General features: G+C 36.0%; 1 protein-coding gene across 1 annotated transcript in view; it reads right to left on the bottom strand.

The window, feature by feature from the left end:
* Nucleotides 1–2,946: 2,946 nt before the first annotated feature.
* NMU (neuromedin U) overlaps nt 2,947–16,993 on the bottom strand; it is a 145,522-nt gene continuing 131,475 nt past the window's right edge. The window contains exons 5-11 of the mRNA XM_035004941.1: nt 14,443–14,502; nt 12,788–12,817; nt 12,645–12,695; nt 10,979–11,053; nt 7,255–7,302; nt 6,142–6,206; nt 2,947–3,101 (exon numbers count right to left, since the gene is read on the bottom strand). Coding sequence (XP_034860832.1) covers nt 6,171–6,206; nt 7,255–7,302; nt 10,979–11,053; nt 12,645–12,695; nt 12,788–12,817; nt 14,443–14,502 — 300 coding nt within the window. The 3' untranslated portion in view covers nt 2,947–3,101; nt 6,142–6,170. The remainder of the gene's footprint in view (nt 3,102–6,141; nt 6,207–7,254; nt 7,303–10,978; nt 11,054–12,644; nt 12,696–12,787; nt 12,818–14,442; nt 14,503–16,993) is intronic.

The following is a 16,993-nucleotide window of genomic DNA, read 5'->3' as shown; positions in this document are numbered from 1 at the left end:
GGGGGAGGGGAGAGCAAGGGCCTCCTACGCATGCGCGCCAGCGGGTGCAGCTTTGTTGCCAGGCAACGTGGAGGCGCAGCCTGGCGGGGTTGCTGTGGGTACAGATGCACCAGGTCCGGGCCATCTAGCCTAAGCGGTGCCTCACCTGTTTGCAGTCTAGTACTGGTGCTCGTGTTCTTCCCACCCTTCCTTCCACCACCACCGAATCAAGTTGTTTCAGAGCCTCTGGCACCCTTCAACCCCGGAGTCCTATCTTCATGGAGAAATAACAAAATCCTGGGGAGAGAACGCTCCAGAGGAGGGCTTCCTAACCCGGAGCCCAGAGCCTATATTTGGATGGATTTTAAGGGATCCCTAGCCCACAGCCCCCAATTGTACATAATTTTGTTGTATGTGTACATTTGTTGGTTGGGGGAGGGCGTAGGAATTGGGGGTTTAGGACCAGAACTTTCATCAGATGCTCAATGGCTTTCCACCCCCATATTAAAAACCCACTCACTGCCTTAGAAGACAGGAACTCTGGCTTTAGGTAGGAAACCTAGACAGTCGGGTTCCTTGGCGGTTAGGTTAAGTAAAGTATGTTTGCTGGGAGCTGCCAGGAATGGGAGGAAAACATTTGATGTTATCACCAAATAAGGTTATATACATGGTCACAGAAGTCTACTGATAGGATTTGGAAAAGAAGAAAAAAATGTTTTTAGTGACGCAATTTTAAACTTGGGTTCAGTATTGGACCACTTCATGGGTAGTGCCCAGTTAATATTTAATACAAATCCTGTACTCCTGGGAGCCTATATATTTTGTTGTGTTTGTATATAAAATATTAATTTGTTAAATATAAAATATTTTAAAGCATCCCACAATTTTTGTAACCATGTTTTGGTATTTTTTCTGCCTTTTTTTTTTTTTTTTAATATCCTGGGAGCCCTGAAAAATGTAAATGATTTAAGTCTCTCTGTATTTCTAAGAGGCCCTGGGAACTGCTTAAATTAATATTTGATTCCCTTTTATTTTGACAATCCAAAATCCACGCTAGTTGAATTACCACTGTGTGTAGCACTAACTAATGTTGCCCTATATATTTGTGGCTTTAGAGCAGGAGGCCCTCGAGCCTCTCAAGTCCCCATCTTTCAAAGCAATTCATTTTTAAAATTTTTTGTCTTCTTCCTTACATTCTTTGCATGGGTTGACAAGAAGTGAAATTCAGGGACTTTGTTAGTAAAAGGCATAATTTAAGCTGTAATTATTTTTTTATTTTTTTTATTTTTTGAAGATTTTATTTATTTATTTGACACAGAGAGAGACGGCGAGAGAGGGAACACAAGCAGGGAGAATGGGAGAGGGAGAAGCAGGCTTCCCGCCAAGCAGGGACCCCGATGTGGGACTCAATCCCAGGACCCGGGGATCATGACCTGAGCCGAAGGTAGACACTTAACGACTGAGCCACCCAGGCGCCCCTTAAGCTGTAATTATTGGTCGGCATTAGAAGATAAAGCTTTGTGAGGGTCTCTACCCTGAAGAAGTTAAGACAATCCTACCCACTCTAGAGCCAACCTCCCCTAATCAGCCAGCCTGCTTGGTGGTGGAGGAGGTTATCCAAGAGGGGAGTCAGAAGGGAAAAATCCAGGGATAATCTCAGCATCCATCTGAGGTTAATTCTGTGTCCAATAAACACTGATTTTGATGTCAAAAGTTTTCCAAGTGTGTTCATGATCCTCTACTAGTGAGATTTTCTTTCTGGCAATGGACAAGACTGGTTGCCTTTCAGATATTGCAGGGTAAAGTGACTTTTTTTAAAGATAAATTGAACACTATTAGGTGGTAGAAAAAGCTAAACCCTGATATTTTTGTAGCAATCAGACATCTCTCGGTAGATAAATCAGAACTTGCTTACTGGACTATTTTGATGGATAATGGCCAAATTCTCCAACTAGTGTAGTTTTAGTTGGTAGTCACATTCTAAGATAGTTAGCTCCTGGACTCTATGGGATTTATAAGAGCTGGTGATTTTGTCACTGATGAAATCCAAATAGGATGAACTAAAATAGCTCATTAAAACTCAACTCTCTTCTGAGTGCCTTTAATAAAAATAAAAAAAGAGCATGTGTGTCAGTACAGTTGACCCTGAACCACACAGGGGTTAGGAGGACCCCCTGCACAGTCAAAATCTCCCAGACTTAACTGCTAATAGCCTACTGTTGACCAGAAACCTTACGAATAACATAGTCAATGAGCACATATTTTGTATATATATTATATGCTGTATTCTTACAATAAAGTAAGCTAGAGAAAAGAAAATGTTATTAACAAAATAGTAAGAGGAAATAGGGGCACCTGGGTGGCTCCGTCAGTTGAGTGTTCCTTTGACTCTTGATTTCGGCTTAGGTCATGATCTCAGGGTTGTGGAATTGAGCCCCAAGTTGGGCTCCCCACTCAGCAGGGAGTCTGTTTGAGATACTCTCTCTCCCTCCCCCTTCCGCCCCCCATTTGTGTGCACACACTCTCTCTCTCTCAAAATAAATAAATTATTTTTAAAAATAAGAGGAAATACACTTACTGTACTGTACTGTATTTTTTGAAAAAAGTCCATGTATAGGTGGATCTTGCAGTTCAAACCTGTGTTGTTCAAGGGTCAACTGTACTGTCAAAAGCTGCATGGATCTAAGGAACATCATTATTTAGAGCTTTATTACATAAGAAAAAAATATTTTAAGATGCTTTTAAAATTGTCAACAAATTGGGGCGCCTGGGTGGCTCAGTCATTAAGCATCTGCCTTCAGCTCGGGTCATGATCCTGGGGTCCTGGGATCGAGCCCCACATCAGGCTCCCTGCTTGGCGGGAAGCCTGCTTCTCCCCCTCCCACTCCCCCTTCTTGTGTTCCCTCTCTTGCTGTGTCTCTCTCTCTGTCAAATAAATAAAACCTTTAAAAAAAAATTGTCAACAAATTAAACATAATCTCAACCAACTTTTATTGAGAATGTTTACAACACAGGGATTCTCAAACATGATAAGTTTAACAAGGATTGTTTCTGAGAAGAAAAAAAAAATGTTAACATTTTGCATTTCCTGGTGCCACTTCTGTGGAAAACAGTTGGTTATCCTGTATAAAAAGAAAAATTAAATTTAGAGTCAAGTATAAGTGAGTATGTGAAGGTGTGTATGTAATGTTAGTATACAGATGTTTCTATAAAAATTTCTTCATGTATGAAAAAATTGACATCAGAGAGATTTCTCAGCTATTCTTGTCTGTATATTTTTAGCTATTAATCTCTCTCTGAAAGAACACTTATTCTGTATGTCTGTATTTTCCAAAATTTTACAGTATTTAACTATAGAAAGTGGTTTCCTAAAGTTCATTGATGCCAGTAAGAGTTATGAATAAAGGGCGCCTGGGTGGCTCAGTTGTTTAAGCGACTGCCTTCAGCTCAGGTCGTGATCCTGGAGTCCCGGAATCGAGTCCCGCATCGGGCTCCCTGCTCAGCAGGGAGTCTGCTTCTCCCTCTGACTCTCCCCCCTCTCATGCTCTCTATCATTATCTCTCTCTCTCAAAAAAAAAAAAAGATTTATGAATAAAGTATTTCAAAAGTTGCAGTTACTCCTCACGTATTTCTTTCCTTTTGTGCAATTAAATCATCCTATTTTATGTCTAACCATTTTCTAAGTAAATATAAATCCTCAGGACAGAGCAAGACCTCAGATAATCAGGTGAGAAAAACAAAGAAAAAATGATTATTGAACTGTTCCGCTACTGACAAAATAAAATGAAATCTTAAGTGAGCTAGTCCGTGTAAGCCTTAATCTTGAAAAAAATCCAAATAAAGCTATTTTCCTCAAAGAGAAGTTTTTACTCAATTAACCAAATCACGGATTAAATTCTATTTCACGTTTGTGAGCACTCTACCACTTGGTTTGGTGTTATGAGCACAGACATTTTTTCCATTTAGTATTAAACTATTTTTTGGTTTCACATTTTATAAATGTCTCTACTTTGTAATATTATAAAAGATAGCTTCTTTTCCATTATCCTTTTGTTCTTAGTGCCTTAAAAAAAGGGAAAAATTTTTGAAATAAATAAATAAATAAAGGAAAAAATTAAGAATATATTTGCTCCTATTTCTGATGTGAACAGGCCTTTGCTGAAACAGGAATTAATGCCAAATATAGTCTGAAAATTTAAGTTCCTAATTATGTCCCATGAACACATTAAATTTTTTCTTCACTTTTTCAATATATTTGTCTCTTTTATTTGTCTTATCTGAGTTGGCTAATGTATAAGAACTGCATTAAATAAAAGGTGACAGATTATTTTTGTTTTGTTCCTGACAACAGAAATTCTCCAAAGTGTTTTACTATCAAGACTGCTACTGACTTTGAGACCATTATATAAATCATGTTAATAAAGATTCATCTCTTTCTATAAGATGTTCTTTTAAAACAGCAGACATTGATGTGGAATTTTGAGATGATTAAATAATTTTTCTTCTAATAGTGAAAATATTTTAACAGATCTCCTAATGTTTAACCATCCTGAGTTGTTAGAACAAACTTCATTTCTATGGAGTTATATGATTTTAAAAATATACTGCTGAATACAATTTACTAATATTTCTTTAACATTTTGCATTGATATTTATAAATAGGATTACTTACAGTTTCCTTTTTTATACTACTTTTATAAGGTTTTGGTATTAGTATTGCTGGCTGCATAAAAAATATTTTGAGATTTTCTTCTGTGTCTGAGCTACAAAAATTCAAAATCTATTGGTCTACTACTTTTAAGGGGGGAGTTCCTAGATAATGTTTTCAATTTTTTTCCATGGTCATTAGTCTGTTCAGAGGGTTTTTTTTTTTTCTTTCTTCTGACATCAATTTTGGAAGTACCTACTTTACTAGACAATCTTCCATTTTATTCAGGTTTTCAAACTGATAGGCACAGAGATTTGCAAAGTACTGTTTTATGATTTCCATTTCTTCTATATCTGTTTTAATTTCCTTACTTTCATTTATATGTTTGTATATTTATGGTTTCTCTTTTTTCTTGATCAAGGTAGGCTAATTAGGTTAGTTTATTTTATTTTATTTTTTGCAAATAATTGGATTTTGCTTTACCAGTTCTTCTATTTTACTATTTTATAATGTATTAATTCCATTTTTCATTTTATAATTTTCTTCCTTTTGCTGTCCTGAGGTTCACCTTGTTCTTTTTTAACTTTTTGAACTACATCCCCTTAATTCACTCATCTTTCTTGCTTGATAGCATTTAAAGCCTTGAATTTTCTACTGAATATGGCTTTGGCAGAGTCCCATAAGTTTTAACATGCAATGTTTTTATTATCTCTTTATTTTCTGGATATTGTATAATTTTTGGTATTACCTTCATTAGTTAGAAATAGTGCATTTTTATTTTTGTTTCTATGAGAAAATACTAAGAATTTTAACATTCTTAAGCTAACTATGTATTTAAAGGTTGAGATAGTGATATGAAAAAAATATTTGCAAAAATATGTTAAGCATAGAATCTGCATTTAAGATTACATGAAGTTAATAGAATATTCTTTTATTTGTGTGGTATAAATTTATCAATCTGCATTTGGGTTTAATTTCAAAATTCACAGGCTAATAAGATATTAGGATTAACATATTTATTAAATATGTAGGGCCACCCATATATCTACTATACTCCAGACTTGATGTGGAAACTCTGTGAGTCCTAAAGTGGAAGTCATGTTCTTATGTCTTTCCACATTTTCTTAGTTCTCTAGAAGTGGTAAATCACAGCTTTTATAAAGAATCTTTGAATACAGGTCACTTGGAAGGCAGAAATGCATTCAATCTGTAAGTTCTGGCCCATTATTGTGGACACTGATTAAGAACACAATCCCTGACATATTACTTGCACGATAAATGATGATAAGGTCAATGTTTACAAAACCAGTGAGGACTATTGTGGCATAGTCCGAGGAACATGGACAAAGCAAATCTGGCCCTAAAATACTGACATTTTCCATCATATAAAGCCCCCATTGCCCCTATAACAGTAGTATGTATATAGAATATTAATGTACACATGCAATCAAGTAATAGAAATATACAGACATAGTTTAATTTGTGAATATCTGAAAATGACAGAAATTTCCAACCTGGGTTGAATTGGGAAGTGCATACCATTTTAAATGTAACCTTCTGAACTTCTTCCATTGCGTGGCTAGAAAAATAAGAAATAAGAAATAAATCAGTGTAACTAAGGAGTGAAGTTAACTTTCATACAAAGCAACCTAATGATTTTGATGGGTGTTATTATTTCTTCTTTTATCTAGTTTTGTTCTTCCTTCCATCCATTCTCCAATTTGTTGTTAGAATTCTTTTCCAAAATGCAAATCTTACCATATGGCTCTTCTTAGCCTAACAATAAAGTTGAAATTCCTTAGTTAACTATTTCACTGGCTAATTCCTGTTGATTCTTCAAATTCAGCCCTTAAAGCCTTCTCTGTACTCCTCCACTCTCTGGCCTGGGTTAAATACCTTTCTTTTAGAAACCTCAGCCCCTGGAATGAAGGTGCATTTAACATAGTATTTTGTATTTGTTTATTTATCAATTTTCTCTATTAGACTGTAAACTCTTAGAGCATAAGAATGGAATCCTATCTATCTGTATGCTTCTAGTCTTTGCAACATTGCCTAGCACCCAGTAGAAATTCAAAAAACTTGCTAAATGAATGAATAAAAAATCTCTGGTAATATAGTAAGGATACAAACATTTTAGAAAGTAAAGCTCCTTAGAAAGAAACTCATATTTTGTACACAATTTGGACAAACAAAATACTAAATGCAATTACAAAGTTTTGTCTACTTACAACCTCCAGTATAGTTGATTCTTTTACTTTTAAAAACTTATGAAAATAGTCATAACTCTTCCAGTCTCCTGAATCAAATATTTAGTAAATGATTCTTTGGAACTTAAGGAGTAATGCATCTTTAAGACACTCATTTCCTACACATGAAATTTTATAGAACTAAACTGTTTAATAGGTGAATGTCACTTGGGGTATTTACAAACATGAGTGGATTAAAGAAAAGATCAGAGATACCATAATATTAAAACAATACAGTGGGGGAAGAAGTGAATCTCAGACTAGAACACCTGATTTCAAATATCTATACACAAACTTAAAAACTTAATGTAAATAAATGCACAGTGTATTTTTTCAATTTTAATGTTGAGTGATTTTTTTTTAAATACGGTATTTGCATACCCTGAACAAAAACTGTCTTCGAATTTGGATAGGACCTTGGAATTCTTCCTGGAAGAGAAAATGAGGGCATTACACATCAACAAACAGTAAAAATAAGTGCAAATTGTTATTGCATTCTTAGTGAAACTCCAAGTTACTTTCATCTACCATAGTTTAAAAGGAGGGAATCAAGGACTTGAGTATATAATTCCTATCAATAAGGAATCTTTGAATGTATACCTGAGGAATTTTCACCTAGCAATATCACCAGAATGTTGTATTTTAAAATAATTTCCTAGGGGCAGCTGGCTGACTCAGCCGGTAGAGCAGGCAACTCTTGATCTCAGGGTCATGAGTTCGAGCCCCATGTTGGGGGTAGAGTTAATTTAAAAAAATTTTTTTAAATAAAATAATAAAATAATTTCCTTATCAACATAACAGCTTCTAGGAAGTTTGTCAGTTGTATGTCTATTCATCAATAAGTAGAATGAGAAATGACAGTTCATAGATAATTAGCTTATTTAAAATCTCCTCTCAGCATTTTGTTACAATGAAATAGTTTCCTTAAGATACATATTGTATGTGCTACCACATGAACAGGGAAAAATATAAAATAGAATCATGCCAGAGCTAAAACACATCTAAAACACTTCCTATATTTCTATAGGAATTGAAATTGAAATTGAGGGACAACTTTGGTAAACTACATTCAGGGAGATTTGAGTAGATTTTCCCAATATTCTCCATATTCACAGAAATGATAATGAAAAATATACCAAATAAGAACAAACCAATTTCTCATAATGGGTATATTTTGAAGTGGTTCTTTTCTTAAAACATTTCATTTTAAACAATGGAAAGATTTAATGTTTTATGGTTTCCACAAAATAGGTTCTTATAGTTTCCTATTTTCAACAACTACTTCTTATAAAAGTATCAGGTTGGTGGGGCGCCTGGGTGGCTCAGTCGTTAAGCGTCTGCCTTTGGCTCGGGTCATGATCCCAGGGTCCTGGGATCCAGCCCCGCATGGGGCTCCCTGCTCAGTGGGAAGCCTGCTTCTGCCTCTCCCACTCCCCCTGCCTGTGTTTCCTCTCTCGCTGTGTCTCTCTCCATCAAATAAACAAATAAATAAATACATCTTTAAAAAAAAAAATCAGGATGGCAATCATTATGAAATTTGTCATCAAAGCCTTTTGAAATTATTCCATAATGTAAGTATAATAAAATTTTTAAATTCTAAGAAATGGCTCTGACATCTATAAAATTCTGAAATTCCATATTAATTTGGGGTGCCTGGTTGGCTCAGTTGGAACAGCATGTGACTTGATCTCAGGGTCATGAGTTCGAGCCCCACATTAGGTGTAGAGATTACCTAAATAAATAAACTTAAAAAAAAACCTTCAAAATCCTTGCTTTACAAGTAATATATCTTAAATTCTCAATATTTTGTACCTAATTCTCATCTTGACTATATACTCCCCAAATTACATAATATTTTAAAATGTACACTTAGAAACTATATATTTATATGCTTATATAAGAAAAGTTATATATGTTATTTTAAACAGGAAAAAAAGGCAGGGAAAAATATAACTGAAATAGTGTCCAATTTTAAAACTTTCAAGCCCAAACATACAGGTCTTTTTAGTCTTCTTATTGGAGAAAGAATTTGGGAAGTAGAAATAAAAAAGCTGTGGGGATGGAAGTGAGGATGTCTAACAAAAAATGTTTAAGAAAAGTGTCTGAATGCACTAAGATCTGAAAACTCATTTTCTTTAAGAACACAAAACATTTCACTATCAAAAATCTGTTTTAAAATTAGGTGACTTAGGCCCAGCAAAGCTAACACTCTACTGTAATTTTTTTCTATTTGTGTCTTACATTCTTTTCCTTCATCAGTTCCTATGAAACTTGGCTTGTTGCAAAATACTTTTAGGAGTTGTTTGTCCAACAGGATAGACTGCTAAGTCAGAGGTTATATATTCAGCTAGTTTTCTGGAAATATAGTCTCACTCAAAGTGGAACATTCAAAGACCCAAACAGGCCACAATACTGAGTGTTTAGCTCTAGTAAACAATGACACTGGAGTGATATAGTAAACTAATAATTTGTTGGTGTATTTTAAGAAACTGGATCTTTAAATTGAAATCTTACACTTTTCATCAGTCAAGCAAAATCTTCGGAAAGTAAAAGTTAATTCCAAAAAGCATATATTACTTCTAGGATGTTTGTTGACAACGAATTTTATTCATTTTTTCATACTGAAAATCCTAAAATTTTAAGAGGCTATTACAATTCCTCTTACATTTCTTATTCAAGTTGGCAGCAGATTTTGTCTTCCTTGATGGAAGCTTAGTTTAAGAATGTGAAGAATTTAGTAAGGAAATAGTGACCATAAAAATAAATTTTGAGGAATTTATTTGCCTAAACTGTATGCATTTTTTAAAAGTACTTGAAGACCATTGGTAGTATTTTAAGAATAAAATTAACATGGTACTTAAATTAAGGGAAAATCTAACAATAAAATAAGAGAAGCCTGGCTGGCTCAGTCGGTGGAGTGTGCCACTCTTGATTTCGGGGTTGTAAGCCCCATTGTGTGTAGAGATCACTTAAAATCTTTTAAAGAAATAATAGAAGTATCCTAGATTAGACAATAAAAAGACAGCATAGTGAAAAAAGTATTTGCCTAGACTAGAAGTCAGAAAACTGCTGTAATCTCTAACCTCACTTACCAGCATGGTCTTGGAAAACACCTTTATTCTGAGTTGTTTCCCTTTTAGCAAACTGAGGATAACAATACTTGTTTGTTTGTTTGAAGATTTTATTTATTTATTTGACACACAGAGAGAGAGTGAGCACAAGCAGGGGGAGCGGCAGGCAGAGGGAGAAGCAGGCTTCCCACTGAGCAGGGAGCCCAATGCGGGGCTCCATCCCGGGACCCTTGGATCATGACCTGAGCTGAAGGCAGACGCTTAACCTGCTGAGCCACCCAGGTGCCCCTGGGGATAACCATACTTGTATAAGTACTAACAGAGCTGCCAAAAGAATAAACTGAGGTAATGTAAGACTTAAAACTATAAAGCATTACAACAATGTAAGGCATTACTTAAAAATAATACCTAGAAACTTTCATCAATGAAAGAGTTAAAAATTCTTTTTAAATGACAATAAAAACTCCACAATCTCTAGTTAAAAACCTGTTAAAACCCAGTTGTATTCCTCTTAAACAGATACTGGATTTGGGCCATATTTCTGTTTAATTGTGAAAAACCCAAAATGCCTGAGTTTAGTTTCTGATCTATTTAGTTCACAAGCCTTACTCTTCCTAACATCTTCCTAACATAGAAAGCTTACCATCCTAGCCAACAGCCAACCTGTTCACCGAGGGGCGGTAAACTGTCCTTCATCTTTTCTCCTGTTCCTACCTAAGGACTAGGCACGTTGCTCTGTCCTTTCCTTAAGCCAAGAATAGGTTTCCTCACTGGGAGGGTCACGGCCCTTGGAAGGGAATGTAACCCCAGCTTCCCTCATTGCCCTCAGCTTGGATCTGAGGGGACGTAATATGGGGAGGGGGAATGAGATTCTCTTTTCTTCCTGAGTGAAAACACTTCTGCAAACAGATGCTCTTCTTTAGGGTGTTTATGTCAGGCTTATCCTGAAAAAGAGTGTCTTCTACATCACCACAACTGGGAATTAACAGCCCCACAAAGAGTGGCAAAGCAAGCATGCAGTTTGTGTTACATACGTCCAGTCTGAATCTCTTCATTCTTCTCTCATGCAGTTGAGGAACAAGCTGCAGTAACGGATGCACGACAGACGACTGAGAGACACGAACACACACACACGTGATGAGCACAAAATCTTCTCAGCATTGGGCATAAAGATGGTTTCCTATTTGTTTGGTTTTGGTTTTGGTTTTACCCACTCTACTTGCTCCAGACAAAAAAGAACAAGAAAGATGTTATGTAATGTAGCCCTTTGAGAGCACTTCAAAGAACATGGAGAATAAGCCAAGAGATTGAAAAAAATGTGGTAGCTCTATGCTAGGATCTTGTCATTATGCTGAAGAAACACTTTCCTTAGGGCCTCAGCCCCATCATCAGCTGCCAGCAAGTAAATCAACCGCCTGCATCTCTCTGAGAGGCAAAAGGCTGTCTGCTTCCAGACTTAGGCAAAATGGTTTGGACAGATGAAACCAACTCCGTGAGAATCCGTTTTCTGCTATGAAAATGTTTGTCTGGAAGATTATCTGGTACACACATCTGGGAATCTCCTTCACAAAATATATATTGTATTTAAAACTGAACATATGGAACAAGACAACAGGGGACACGAAAAGTGACAAATGTGTCATTGATAGCGAAAAATGTGACTAAGATACATTTTCTCAAAATGTAAAGATGTCAAGCAGAAGAAAATGAAAGTACATTTGAGACGTGTGGATACCTGATAGTTTCATTTTAAAGGCATGGCTTGAATTGAACCTTCTCACAAATATTAAATTCAAATTTATCAAATGGATTACTTTAAGTCCTATATGATGGTTATTTGTTAACCAATTCATCCTAACATTCAACTCCTCATACATAAGAATATTCAATATGACAAACATTTAAAACTGAGTTTATATTAGTTACCTTTTCATAGGTACACGTATATTTAAAATACACTATGCTCCTCATTCCCTAAATTGGTCCATGGGAGTGAGTCACAAGCATAGAAGGAATATTATAGTTGAATAATTACTAAGCATTCCAGATTGAAACACCAGAATAGCCTTTTAAAAATCCATGCATATAAAAAGAAAAACTACCACTAAAACCACACAATTTAGGAGTGAACTGAATTCATGTTACTGGTATCTGGCTAATCTTAGTAAATTCTCACATTAAAAGCCTAATTACAAATAAGGAGAGCTGAAGAATAGAAGTGGATATTTCTAGTTATATTTAATGACATTTTTGGCAATCATCTTTCTTTTAAGATAATTCTTAAAATGATTTTGGTTAAATCTGTTTTTTCCTTGTACTAATTGATATCTAAACCAATATGTTTTACTTAATCATTTGTGCTTTTTTTTTGCACCTAGAATGTAAATTTTGTAACAGGAGGGATTTCTTTTTTAATTTTCTATTTCATTTACTGCTGTATTTCTAGTACCTAGACTTGTGCTTGGCACATGTTTGGTACCCAGTAAATAACTGTTGAATGAATGAATAAACTTAATGTACATGTAGTTATTAAGATATAAAATAAACTAAATGTATAATAAATATTGAATTCCATTTATTTATCCACATATAAACTTTTAAAGGAAAAAGCATGAATTCTGACCTAGCTCTATTAAACTGCAAAAACAGATTTAAAAAAAATACTAGTGATTACTAATAAGAAGTAATTCTACACCTTACCACAACATTTGAATTGCCCAATTTCCGTGTCTTCGAATAATGAAATAAGAACTGTTAAAAAAAAAGGTAGTCAGATTTACTATAGATGGTTACTGGTTTCATTTATTATTTTTTAGTGTATGTATTTATGGAAATCACCTTACCCTTTTGGTATTATCTTTTTCATCTGTTTCCTGTTGAAAAAAGAGAGAAATAAATATCATACATATAACATATCATAAAATTATAATATATAATATATAAAATACTATATTATTATATTATTGTAGTATATTATAATCATATACTATATGTAGTATAAAGTTTATAACATTATAAAATTTTTTAAACTGAAATTGGTTAAGCATATATTGCTCTAAAAATAAATGGGAAATTAATTACATATTATTTATAAGTAAACAATAAAATTAGAAACATCCTAATAGTTCAACAGTGGTGAAACAGGAAATTATGACATGATCGCATAATAAAATCCTGAGAGAAAAAGACTGTAAGGAATCACATCAAAATCCTTGTAGTTGTTACCACTAAATAATAAGATTGAGTTATTTTTGTCTTTTCCATAAATTTTTCAATATTCCTCTCTCCATCCAAAAATCTGTTTTATTAGAATGAATCATATCATTCCTTTTTGTTGTTCTTTTTTGTTCTCATTTGCTTTTAATACAAAAAGAAACTCATGGGTGAGCACCATTGTCATTCCTTTTATCTTAATAAGGAAAAAAAGTCAATTAAGTGTTTTGGAAATAACACCACTAAAAACACTACAAAAATGCAGTTGTAAACACTTGTTTTAGTTTCAGAAACATTTATACTTTTAAAATATCAAGGTTTCTTTGGATTATTAAATGTGAAAACTGTGTAAGTCAGAATGCACCAATGATCATAGTTAGATTAGAATTATTAATGAAAAATGTAATTCTAAGCCTGTGGCTCTTTTCCTTAATAAAGTAGTTTGAAAATAAGTTCATCTATAGGATACAGAATACAATCTAAGGTACAGTGCATTATGCTATTTTTCAAGTTCTCACTTATCCTCATTCCAGGACAAAAAGTTCTCCTAGATGAATCGAATAATTTTACTAAGAAACCAAGGCATCACAGTAAGAATAAAATTTTCTTTTTTTTCTTTTCTTTCTTTTTTTCTATTTCCTTCTTTCTTTCTCTCTCTTTCTTTTTTTCGTCTTTCTTTTTTTAGGGAGAGAGAGTGCAGGGAGGGGGCAGGAGGGACAGAGGGAGAGAGAATTTTAAGCAGGCTCCATGCCCAGCAAGGAGCCCCAGGAGCCCAATGCAGGGCTCAATCTCACAACCCTGAGATCATGACCTGAGCTGAAATCAAGAGTCCAACGCTTAACCGACTGAGCCACCCAGGAGCCCCAGTAAGAATATAATTTTCAAACTGATGTTGACAATAAGTTTGCTTTTTTCATATTCTCTCTAATAAAGTACAATGTTTTAACCTCTAAGCTGCGACACATCAGTTCTCCAATTGTAGTATAAATTAGGAAGACAAAAAGAGCCAAAATGATCCCAAATTTCTCTCACCAGAACTAGAATATGTCTTATGAGGGGAGCATATGATTTTCTAATTAGATGATCGTAAACTCCACTATTATTGACGCGAAATTCTCAAACATCTGAGAAGCTGAAGTATTTGTTTCTTATCCAAAATCAACTTAGGCTCTTTTAGCTCTTCATGAAATGCTTCCTAAATTGGGTATATTTTCTTCCAGAAGGAATTCCATGGTATCACTGAGCAATTTTTTCCCCTACAAATAAAATACTATTTCAACCTTACCTGGGGTTTTGGCAGAGTCCCCATAATTGTAATGCAAAGCTCCTCCAATGCATTGGATGCCTAATGAAAACGAGAAGATATATAGCCAAGCTTTTGCTTTCACAACATTTACGTAGAAGATAGAACTGTCGAATGTTAGGAGCGCAAGGATATTCCAAAAACTCAGAATAGAATCCTTCTTGTGTCCCATTAAAACTCTGTAGGAATCCCTTGGTTTCTCTCATGACAAAAACTTGGCTCCTAAAAGTAAAACCTTCCTTGCAACCAGCGGGGGAGAATGTTGTATGCGGGACATATGCGTGGATCAAGGCTTCCACTGTGGTCCAGATACATAGTTCTCAGTACTAGCTAAGTGTCCATGAAATTCTATGACTGAGAGAAACTAGAACAGGGCCAAAAGAGGGATTATTCTTCCCGGCTTGTAGCAGAGTCTGAATCCACATGCCAAAGCTGTGAGCCTCACTGAATATTACTCATTATTGGCTAATTTGAAAATCCTGCGATGGCTCGCAAACAATGGGAGTTGGAGGGGAAGAAGCCGCACACCGTGCACCTAATGTGAGTTACCACCCTTCCAGGCTGCTGACTGCACACCCCAGGATCAGGTTTTTCAAAGCATCTGAGCACAGAAGTAGGGCAGGGCTCCCTGTGGTTAGGAGCCAGCTGGGTGTGGTGAGGAGTAACACAAATGGACAAGCAGGGGCGAAACCTGCTTTGCACAGAATTCAGCACACTAGCACCATGAACAATTGATTACTGAATAAATGCATAGAAGTACCGAGGAGCTGGAACAGGGCTGGGGGGTGGGGAGCCATATAATTCGTAGTTAAAAACATGGGTTATGGAGCTGAGGAGCCAACTCTAAAGCAGTGCAAGTCCCAGTTCTGCTCTTCAGCTGTGACACCCTGGGCTGGTTACCTAACCTCTCTAAACTTCAGTGTCTTCAGCTGCAAGGCGGGGTTGACAACATCACTTCGGAGGGTTCTTGGAAGGATTAAGTGTAGGTAGAGCTCTTAGCACAGTGCCAGGTACATGGCAGTTAGTTAACAATAATAGCAATAAAGAATGTGTGGTCTGTAAAGCTGGATTTACAGCTGCAGTTACTCTTAATTTCGAAGACATGCCATAAAGGATTGTTCGGGGCCGCCGAGGGTCTCGCCCTTGCAACAACAGTGCATGTAGACAGGGTGGCTTATAGCTAGGGATCCAGATGGAGTCCTGAACCAGCTTCTCTGAGCATCCTCCCCAGCGCATCAGAGGTCTGCTTTGTTCTCTTCCATTTGTTTGCCTGCCATGCACATTGTGGTGATATTTAGGAATAATATGATTTGGCTCCTATTTATGTAGTGCTTCAATAAATTGCAAAATACTTTCATATACCTAATTCGCATTCTGTCCTTAAAACACAGCTGTGAGATATACAGGACAGGAAGGGTTGTTCCCGTGTGTGAAGGAAGTGGCCAATAGTTGGTCCAGTGTAGACGTGGGAGCTTGGCCATCGACATCCCTGTATTTCCTTGGCATTGACTGTTAAGCCTATGGCCAGGGAATTGGATGAGAGAAAGAGTAACACTGATACACTCCTTCCCACTTTTTCTCTTCAGGACTGGGTACATAGGTCACCCCATAAAAATCTGGAAACATTCCTGAAACCTCCTTTTACGGCCCATCTAGAAATGCTGTAAAACACAAAACAATAAAAAGAAAGTATCTAGTGATGTCATGTGTCTCTTAACACACAGAAGAATAAATTTAGTGTTTCCTGAGAACACAGCTTTGAAGCCAGACAAGGCTTGGCAACAAGACTGAAGTTTGATGGAAAAAGTTTCAAAACATGTTGCATTTTCTCCAGCTATTCTTCTCATGCAGCCATTATTCTCTGCGCTACAACTAACTTTTCTTTAAGGATTTTTCTTACACTAAGGTTTTAATATATTTTTTTAAATTTGTGGACCTTAAAGATCCTTTCTTCCCTATTCGGTAAAAATGTTTTGAATGTGAATGCTCTGTATGTGAATGTTCGCATAATCACATAAATAATAAAATCATAGTTAATGCGAAAAGTAATGATTTTTAAAAGTTGTATCAGTAAATGTAAACGGTTCCATAGTAAATTTACCAGAGCTCTCCTCAAAAGGTGCACAGTCTCCAAATTCGGTAAAAGCTTCGTCTGGCTTCATGGTGTCTAGATGAGCGTTTTAAATTCATCCTTTTAGTACTGAAGACATAAAATGATTCTGAGGGTGTTCCTGAATTTTAAATACAATGCAGAAGCTTATATGCCGATTAACATCCATCCTATGTTCTATAGCCATCAGTGCTCCTCCAGCGACTTGAAACATCGTTCAGAAATGTCATCCGTTGTGATCCCGGTCTTGCTTTGCCATCCAACGCCACGAGCTGCTGCGCATGCTCGCCTGCAGATGGGCGTGGGTTGAGGCAGGAGGAAGGTAGCGCTTCTCCTCATTGCAAGCTGCTTCTCCCCAGGGGCCGGGACGGCGCTCGGGGAGGGCCACGTGACCGTGGCGTGGGGAGGGCCACGTGACCGTGG

This window comes from Mirounga leonina, unplaced genomic scaffold (assembly GCF_011800145.1).
Source record: "Mirounga leonina isolate KUSES-001 unplaced genomic scaffold, KU_Mleo_1.0 Mir_129, whole genome shotgun sequence".
In the NCBI taxonomy this organism is placed as follows: domain Eukaryota; kingdom Metazoa; phylum Chordata; class Mammalia; order Carnivora; family Phocidae; genus Mirounga; species Mirounga leonina.
The sequence above is the reverse complement of the archived record's forward strand: the minus strand, read 5'-3'. Positions and strand labels throughout refer to the sequence as shown.